Raw genomic sequence first — 8,388 nt, 5'->3', positions numbered from 1 at the left:
TGGCTGCAGGAGAAACACCCATGCTAAATGGGGAACTCGGTTCGAGGAGACAGCGGCACAGGTGGCGAGGGCTGGCGTGTGACGCTGCCTCTGTCCTGCCACAGCCTCCAGCATGGCAGTGAGTTAAGTGTCTGGGCTGCCCGGGCGCCACCGTTTTGCTGGGAAGGAGATGCTGGTGGGAGCACATGCTTGCGGCTGTTCATGATTCGGTGGCCAGTTTGATGTGAGCAGGTGGGAGGGGGACAGAAAACCAAAGCGGGCGCCTGGAGCGGAAGGCAGTCTGCACAGGCCACAAGTCCAGCCCTCGGGCCCAGCACCCAGGGCGGTGCCCTCGGGCTAGCAGCAGGCGCTGCAAGCCCAGAACAGGCGGCACCATCTCCTCCCGGCAGGTGCGTATTGTTGACACCTTGGCCATGTGTCCCGACCTGCGGGACAACGGGGCACGCAGGAACCACCTAAGAGAATGAAACAAACAAGGAACGCGAAAGAATGAAGGCAAGACAAGGTTCTGATCAAGCCTCAGTTTTATTCTCTGAAATGGCTGTATTTATACAGCAGAGACAAAGGGGGGCAGGGTTGCCTATGCAGGGGGGTCTTTGGTATGGCAACACAGGATTGACTAATTGCCAGAGGCAGTGTGACATTCCAAGGTGCAACATTCCAAGGCTGGGCTATCTAGGGGGGAGGATCAGGAAGGGGAAGAGGCAGGAAGACAGATGCTAAGCCCCAGGTTAATCTTATCTTCTGGCCAAGCCCTCAGGGCACCGAATAACTTCTGCTAGAAGGAACTTAATTCTATTTCCTTAAGACTGAGTTGCTTGCCTCAACTCTGCTGGCTCCCAACAGCCACGGGTGCGGTGCATCGCTTATTGGTTCTCAGAAACCCCTCCCTCGCTTTTCTTAGACTGGCCTGGCAGATCGGGGAAAGGGGAGACGGCCGGAAATAAAACTGCGCACGTTTCTCCAGGGGCTGACGCGGTACTCTGAGGGGACGGGAGGGCCGGAGAGTGACCCCCGTGCCCAAATATCTCCCGCAGGCTGAGCAGCCGCTCCGCCTCCAGGGGCGCCCGGTGCCGCAGGTAGTGGGCGTTGGCAGCCCTGGCCAACACCTCGCGGTAGGAGGGGGCCCCTGGGGGCGCGTACTCCCCGGCGCTGAGGCCGGACTGCGAGCCTTTGGCCTCTGGGCTGGCCTCGCCGAGGGCCCCGCCACCATCACCGGCTCGGCTGGCCTCGGGACCGGGGGCCGGGGAGCCGGGGCTGACGGCTTGGTCAGGCGGTGTCTCCCTGGTGAGGTGGGAGGTCACATGGCTTAGAGGCGGCGACTGCTCTTGGCTTCCCACGGGGCCCTCGAGGCTGTCGGGGCGGAAGGAGGCCCGGGGCCAGGCCCCGGGTGCTTCCTGGGCTGCGTTGGTGGCCGGGGCTCTGGGAGGGCGAGGGAGGAAGGTTCTCTGAAGCCATGTGGGTGCCCAGATGTGATGGCCCATGTGGGGTGTCAGCCAGGCCACAAGGGGGAGGCGGGGCCCCGTGCTGCCCGGGGGGGGGGGGGGGGGGGGGGGGGGGGAGGCGGGGGGGGGCCGTTTCCTGGCGGGGACCGGGAGGAGGTGAGGGGTGAGGGGCTCACCTGGCCCCGGGGGCCCGGGGGGCCCTGAGGTCCCCTCCCTGCTGCGGGCGCACGGGGGCGCCTCCTGGTCTCTGCGGAGCACCGTGCCCGGAGGAGGAGGAGGAGGAGGAGGCGCACTTGCCCCTGCAGGCTGCTGCGAGGAAGCAAGGCCTGTGAGGGTTGAATTGTGTCCCCCCTGATCCCTCGCAGCCCCTGGGCAGCCTGTGGCCGACAGCAGGAGGCTCTTGGGCGCCATGAGGACACCAGGGTCCCTAGTCAGATGGGACTGGTGGCCATCACACGGGGAGATTGGAGCAGACACACGGGGGGGGGGGGGGGCAGGAGGGGAGGCAGGGGGGATACGGGGAGGAGGCCTGGGTGTTGCCGGGCTCCTCCCTCCCAGCGAGCAGCCTGGCCACGCAGGTCGCCCCCCCCCCCCTCCAGGGGGCATGGCTGGGTCTAAGGCTGGCTGCGGGTGGGGCGCCCAGACCCAGGGCTGTGCGGGAGGAAGGGAAGCTGAGCCGTCGGTGTCTGGCAGGCCCTCCGATGATGGACGCTAGGGCACCAGGTCCGACTGTCGTCGTCGTCGTGTGTCGGCCCCCCCCCCCCCCCCCCCCGTTTGCCTCGAGGGCGGTGCCTGGGAGACGGGCTTGTGGGAGGAGGGACTAGAGATCTGGTTGTGTGTCTACGGGAAGGGACCTGGGGGAAGGGGGAGGGTGTGTGACCGAAACACTGCCCTTGGCTAAAAAGAGCGAGAAAGCCCAGCAGACGCTGTGCAGGGTCCGTGCGGGCAGGCGGCCGCTGGGAGGCGGGGCGGCGGGCAGGGCTGGGAAAGCTCACGCCCGTCTGCTCAGCCGGCAGACCCCTGGGGCTCGGGTTTGACCCCCTTCCCTGAGGTGCCCTCACACTCACCCCGCGCAGTGAGTGGTACCGACCAGGCATGAAGAGAGGTGAAACCCACTCAAACCCAGTGAGAAAGGAGAGCAGAATGAAGAACAAAGCGAGAGAGTAGGGAACAAGGGTTGGTGCAGGAGCGAATTGAAAGATGGAGGAGGGAAGGGGGTTGGGGGGGTGGTAGGGGGTCCTGGCCGCAGCCTGAGGTCAGGGTCTGGGTGTTCCAGGAGCTGCGAGGGCCGGCCCTGAGCCGTGTGCCCAGGCCCCGCCCGCCCCTCCCGGTTACCTGTCTGCAGCCTCTGCAGCTGTCTCTGCAGCTGCCGCTGCTCCCAGGCCAGCAGCCTGAGCCGGCACAGGCGGGCCCGCTCCAGGCTCTGCAGGTGCTGGCTGAGCCTGGCCTCGGCCTGCTTGGCGTGCGTCCTCTCCAGGTCCCACTGCCTGTGCAGCGGCCCCCTGACCGTGTGCCCCGCCGCCCCCTTCATGTTCCCTGGGTGGCACGCAGACCGGCCACAGCGAGCCGGGCGCCGGCTGGCTTCGCCCCGCGGGCCGGCCGCGGCTGCCTGTGGGAGGAGGGCACCGGTGGGGAGTCTGCTCTGCGGCCAGTGAGATGCCAGGACCCAGAGGAGGGAGGGGACAGTGCTCCTGAGCCCGCCTCTGCCAGAAACCCGCGGTAGATGGCAGAGCACCCCCCTCCGCTCCACCTCCCCCCCTAACCTCCTGCCCCAGGACCTGCTGTGAGGTCAGGGAGCACAGGACTTTGGGGGAAGAAAAGCAGGGCTGTTTGTGGAGAAGGCACCGCCACCCCCGGGATCCCTCCCGCCTCCTTGGGGTCCTGCTCAGTGGCTCCCTTCGTTCACTCATTCACACCTTCACTCATTCACACCTTCATTCATTCATTCATTCATTCATTCACACCACAGTTTCGTGCCATCCCCGGGGCTCTTGCATTGATGGCAGGGACAGGCCTCCCTCTGGAGCCGGGGGAGTGGGCTTCCATCCACAACACGATAACACGTGGTGGCAGGGTACGGCCAGGGCGCGGGAGGATGAGAGGACCCGGGAGGCCCAGGCAGCCGCTGTGGACGCAGGCCGGGTGAGCAGCGCTTACCTGCAAGCCCAGCTCCCACAGGATGCTGCTCCCTCTGCGCTGGAAGGAGTCGGGCTGCCCTTCTGGGGTACAGGGGTCTGGGGTGGGAGTGGGGCCGGGGGTCTGGGGTGGGGGCGGGGCCGGGGGTCTGGGGTGGGAGCGGGGCCGGGGGTCTGGGGTGGGAGCGGGGCCGGGGGTCTGGGGTGGGGGCGGGGCCGGGGGGCTGGGGGGGGGGTCGGGCCGGGGGTCTGGGGTGGGGGGCGGGGCCGGGGGTCTGGGGGGGGGGGGGGGGCCGGGGGGCTGGGGGGGGGGGCGGGGCCGGGGGTCTGGGGTGGGGGGCGGGGCCGGGGGTCTGGGGTGGGGGGCGGGGCCGGGGGTCTGGGGTGGGAGCGGGGTTGGGGGTCTGGGGTGGGAGCGGTGCTGGGGGTCTGGGGTGGGGGGCGAGGCCGGGGGTCTGGGAGCGGGGCCGGGGGTCTGGGGTGGGGGCGAGGCCGGGGGTCTGGGGTGGGGGGCGGGGCCGGGGGTCTGGGGTGGGGGCGGGGCCGGGGGTCTGGGGTGGGAGCGGGGCCGGGGGTCTGGGGTGGGGGGCGGGGCCGGGGGTCTGGGGTGGGGGCGGGGCCGGGGGTCTGGGGTGGGAGCGGGGCCGGGGGTCTGGGGTGGGGGCGAGGCCAGCCGGAGCGAGTGCGGGATATGCCTCAAAGCTGGCAGAGCCGTGCCGCGCAGGAATGCTGGCTGCCTGGCAGGCTCGCCCAGGCTCTAAGTGCCAGCGTGCACCCCCAGCTCCCTGGAGGTCCCGCCCCTTCCTGTCCCCGTGTCCATGGAGCCCGGAGTGGAAGCCAGGCATGTCTGCTCACACCCCCTCCTGCCTTCGCATTGCCCTGCCCCCTCCTGTCCCCATTCCTGCTCCTGGGAAACCAGGCAGGCCTGAGACGCCTGTTCTCTGTCTGTGCTTGTCTGCGGGGCAGGAGGGCGCAAACCGTGTCCCCCAGTTTAGTGCCAGTGATAAGACTTCCCCAGCTCAGCCCCCGAGCGGGAGAGGGAACTGCAGGGACCGTGCGGGGCCAGGCCACCTGTTGGTGGTTGCCTTGGGCGTCACCCATCATCCGAGAACAAGAGGTGAATGTCCCGCAGGGTTTCTCCATCCCCCGAACCTCCCGGCAGCCGGGCCCCCTCACACAGGCTTAGGAGGAGGTCTCAGGGGGCTGCTCTCAGGGGGAGCGCTCCCTCCTCTGCCCTCCCCACGGCATCCTCCTCCTCCAGAATGCCAAGGCCTGGCCGGCCCGGGTTCCAGGAGAAGCACCCGCCAGAGGGCACCTCGCCCCATTGGGGGACCTGACGGGACCACAGAGCGGCCCCTGCCCACTTGGTGACCCACAGCCGAGCACAGCGAGGAGGGCGCAGGAGAGAGTTACCCCCTGCTACCCTGTGCCACCCTAGAGGAAGCTGCCAGGGCAGGTTTGCAGAGGGGCCCGAGTTTGAGGGTAAGAAGGAGCCGGAGCGTGGTGACTGGGGGGATGGGGCCGAGCCCCAGGGTGCAGAGGGGCCGGCTCCGGGTCCTGCAGGAGCGGGGCTGGAGGAGGGGGCAGGGCTGCGGCCTTCCCCGGGAGACTCCAGGTCCAGCGAGGTCACACTTGGCCCAGAGCAGGCGCAGAAAGGGCGGGCCGAGGGCGGGCTGCAGGCGAGCGCCCTCCAGGGGTTGTCTTAGGGTTTAAGAGCAGAAAATGGCGGGATGGCTGGGGAAGGACCAGGCATGCTGCTCATCAGGAAGGGCCTGCCTCGCCCTCCCTCCTGTCCTCAAGCTCAGAGGGTGTGCTGGGAAGATGGGGAGTTGGACGCGGGACCAAGGACCCCAGGGTTGGAGGCCGCAGTGACAGAGCGGCTCCCCGCCTCTCCCTCCCGGGACTCACTCCAGGGAGGAAGGGATTAAATGACATGGGACCCGACTCAGTGCGAACTGGCTCAGGGGAACCACGTGGTCAGGAGTGTAGGGTCTGCCCCACGGTCCTCAAGGGCCAGGACAGAAATGAAGGACAGACAGAGAAAAGCCGTCACTTTAGCCTCTGAGGAGGCCACAGGGCCAGGCACCCGGCCTCAACTCGGGGGTGTGTGTTGGGGGGGGCTCACGGTGGCCTCACGGACAGACACCGCTCACAGCCGCCCTCAGGCTCAGTCTCCAAGGGGAGAGCACCAGCCGCCCAGCAGCCTGAGTGCAGAGAGCACCGCCTGAGCCTGTGCCACTGAGTCTAATCGGACCTTGAGGTCTGGCCCCGCCACTGATTCGGGGGAGCGAATGGACGAGCTGAGGAAGAAGATCTGAACACAGGTCTTTCTAGGAGTGATCTGGTTTCTCTGACAAGCCAATAGCAAGGGGGCGGGGGTGGGGTGAAGAAATATTCCCAGAGACACAACCAGAGCAGCTCCTTCTGGGACAAGTGGGACAGTGGAAGGAGCATGGGGTTAGAAGACGTAAAGTTCTTGTGGGTTTGTGGTTGGGATAACGGCTTCTGTTAGTAAAGATCCTTACCATCACCCGGGCCTGACGGAGAGCAGGGAGGGAGTGTCCGCTCCGAAGCCCTCCAGCCGAGAAGAGGCACTGCCATGTGCACAGTGCCTGCGAGGAGCAGCACGGTCCCACTGAAGCCGGGCTCTGGCACCAAAGGGTTTATTAGGTGATTCTTCCTAAATTGGCAATGTTTTATGTTTTCTATAGTAAGTGCTTAAACACGTGTGAGGCAGCCAGGTGGCGGGGAAACCGATGGCAGCCCAGGACGGCAGCCCAGGACGGCAGCCCAGGACGGCAGCCCAGGAGGGCAGCCCAGGACGGCAGCCCAGGACGGCAGCCCAGGATGGCAGCCCAGGACGGCAGTGCAGGACGGCAGCCACAGGAGGTCCAGAATCAGGGTGAGTAATGAACACACTCAGGTAAGACGCAGGGCGGACATGGGTGTTTGGACAACACCACGGCGAACTCAGCCTCCCTCCCTCAGCCTCCCTTCCTGGGCCTCCCTTCCTGGGCCTCCCTCCCTCAGCAGTCGGGGAAAGTACACAGGTTTTGCATTCCACACGCCCCACCTTGCACTTCTGCACAGGATGCCGTCTCCATGGTGACACGCCCATGTCTGCCCCACCTACATGCTAAACATCCACACAGGTGTCCCTGGCCACCAAAACAGAGTCCTACAAACTGGGCAGTTTATTTTGCTTATTAACTTGTTAATACTTGTTAAATTGATTGGGTGACATTGGCCAACATGAACACACAGGTTTCATGGGTTTCTAAGTTATAAAACCTGTATGTTGCCCCGTGTGCCCACCAGAGTCACATCTTTGCCTGTCACCTCAGGTTAGGACCCCTCTGCCCCACCCCCTCCCTCTCACAACCACCTCAGTGCTGTTTGTGTTCATGGCTTTCAGATTCATACCCCACACACGAGTGACATCAGGTGGTTCTTAGCTCTTTCCGTTTGACTCCTTTCACTCAGCACAATGTTCGCATGGTCCACCCATGCTGCTGTGAGTCATCCTTTCTTGGCTGAGCAGTATCCGCTGTGTGTGAACAGCCCTCTCGATCCGTCCTGTCGCAGGGCACCTGGGCTGTTTCCGTGTTCTGGCCGCCATGAGCAAGGCTGCGATGACATTAGGCGCGTATGTCTTTGCGGATGGATGGCTCTGAGTTTCTGGGGCATGGAGCCGGGAAAGGGATCACTGAGTCGTGTGGTCGCTCTATTAATTTTTTGAGGAATCGCCAGGCTGCTTTCCACAGTGGCTGAGCCGTCTCATTACCGCCAGGGAAGTATGGTAGCAATCATCTCAGGTAAAAACTGCAGTTTTTTAACCTTAACTTTAACCCTGCTGTTTGCACAAAGCACTTACAGAAGTGAAATTGAGCAAGTTAGTTATCTATAAAGATTAATTATAGTTTTGGGTCTAAGGATCACTGAATCAACAGAAACACATTATCTGTAGCTACTGAGTCAATTTAGGGTAATTGTGCTGTTCTGATCCCAGGACCACTGAGACAACCTGAACGAATTTAGGGTAATGGCGCTGTCCTGGTTCCCAGAAGAATATGCTTCAATAACCAGTGAGATCACAATCAATGGGACATTCAAACCACCATCAATGTCGTACTCAATCCATTGATAAAAATAACTTTTCTATTGTTTTAGCAAGCAAGTAAGTACAGAACTATTGTAAATAGCTGGGACTGGGTGAGACCCCTGCCCTCTTCTGATGGAGAGACAGTGACCCAGAGCCTATGCAGTGTTTTTTTTTAATATCCCAAATACCAGGAAGTTTTACTAAAAGTCAAGACAAAGGAGATTATTTGCATTCTTGAGTGGGCCTGGGTCATATTCCTTCCTGGTGCTTGGCTGGATTTACATAATCACCACTAACACGCCCCCCCCTCCCCACACACACCTGGCAGAAAAGAAGGGCAAGCTGACAACACTGCCTTTTGGCAGATTGTGTTTCCAGGGAGTGGCTTTGCTGACCACCCTGGATTCAGCTGACAATGTAAAGAAATGCCCATGTGCATCCGGTCCCAGCTTTTTACTTCTATCTTTGTGTCTGTCTCTTCCTTTCATTTTCTCAATCCTCAGCTGCCCCTACTCAGGAACTGGACTTCTCTCTAGCTGTGTTGGACGCAGAAAAGAGAAATATTTGCAATAGTTAAAATGGCCAAATTATCCGAAGCAATATACAGATTCAATGTAATCTCCATCAAAATCCCAATATCATTTTTTGAAGAAATAGAACGAGAATTCATCAGATTTGTATGGAAACACAAAAAAGCCCAAATAGC

At 62.6% G+C, this 8,388-nt stretch overlaps 1 protein-coding gene across 1 annotated transcript; it reads right to left on the bottom strand.

The window, feature by feature from the left end:
* Positions 1 to 866: 866 nt before the first annotated feature.
* CCDC190 (coiled-coil domain containing 190) lies at positions 867 to 3,051 on the bottom strand. The gene is made up of 3 exons (XM_045577032.1): positions 2,598 to 3,051; positions 1,622 to 1,754; positions 867 to 1,422 (listed from the first exon to the last, which is right to left on the bottom strand). Exons 1-3 carry the CDS (start codon positions 2,974 to 2,976, stop codon positions 867 to 869), a joined length of 1,068 nt encoding a protein of 355 aa, XP_045432988.1. The 5' UTR covers positions 2,977 to 3,051.
* Between the last annotated feature and the right edge of the window lie 5,337 nt (positions 3,052 to 8,388).

The sequence above is a fragment of the Pipistrellus kuhlii genome, unplaced genomic scaffold (assembly GCF_014108245.1).
Source record: "Pipistrellus kuhlii isolate mPipKuh1 unplaced genomic scaffold, mPipKuh1.p scaffold_m20_p_80, whole genome shotgun sequence".
Classification (NCBI taxonomy): domain Eukaryota; kingdom Metazoa; phylum Chordata; class Mammalia; order Chiroptera; family Vespertilionidae; genus Pipistrellus; species Pipistrellus kuhlii.
This window is presented reverse-complemented; position numbering and strand designations above follow the sequence as displayed.

Bases quoted from the DNA above. Each gene is read 5' to 3' on its own strand.
- CCDC190 (XM_045577032.1), bottom strand. From the start codon at position 2,976: ATGAAGGGGGCGGCGGGGCACACGGTCAGGGGGCCGCTGCACAGGCAG. The intron at 1,755-2,597 runs GTTCTTCATTCT...GCTTCCTCGCAG, and splicing joins GTTCCCTACTCTCTCGCTTT to CAGCCTGCAGGGGCAAGTGC. The intron at 1,423-1,621 runs GTGAGCCCCTCA...TCGCCCTCCCAG, and splicing joins CCCCGGGCCCCCGGGGCCAG to AGCCCCGGCCACCAACGCAG.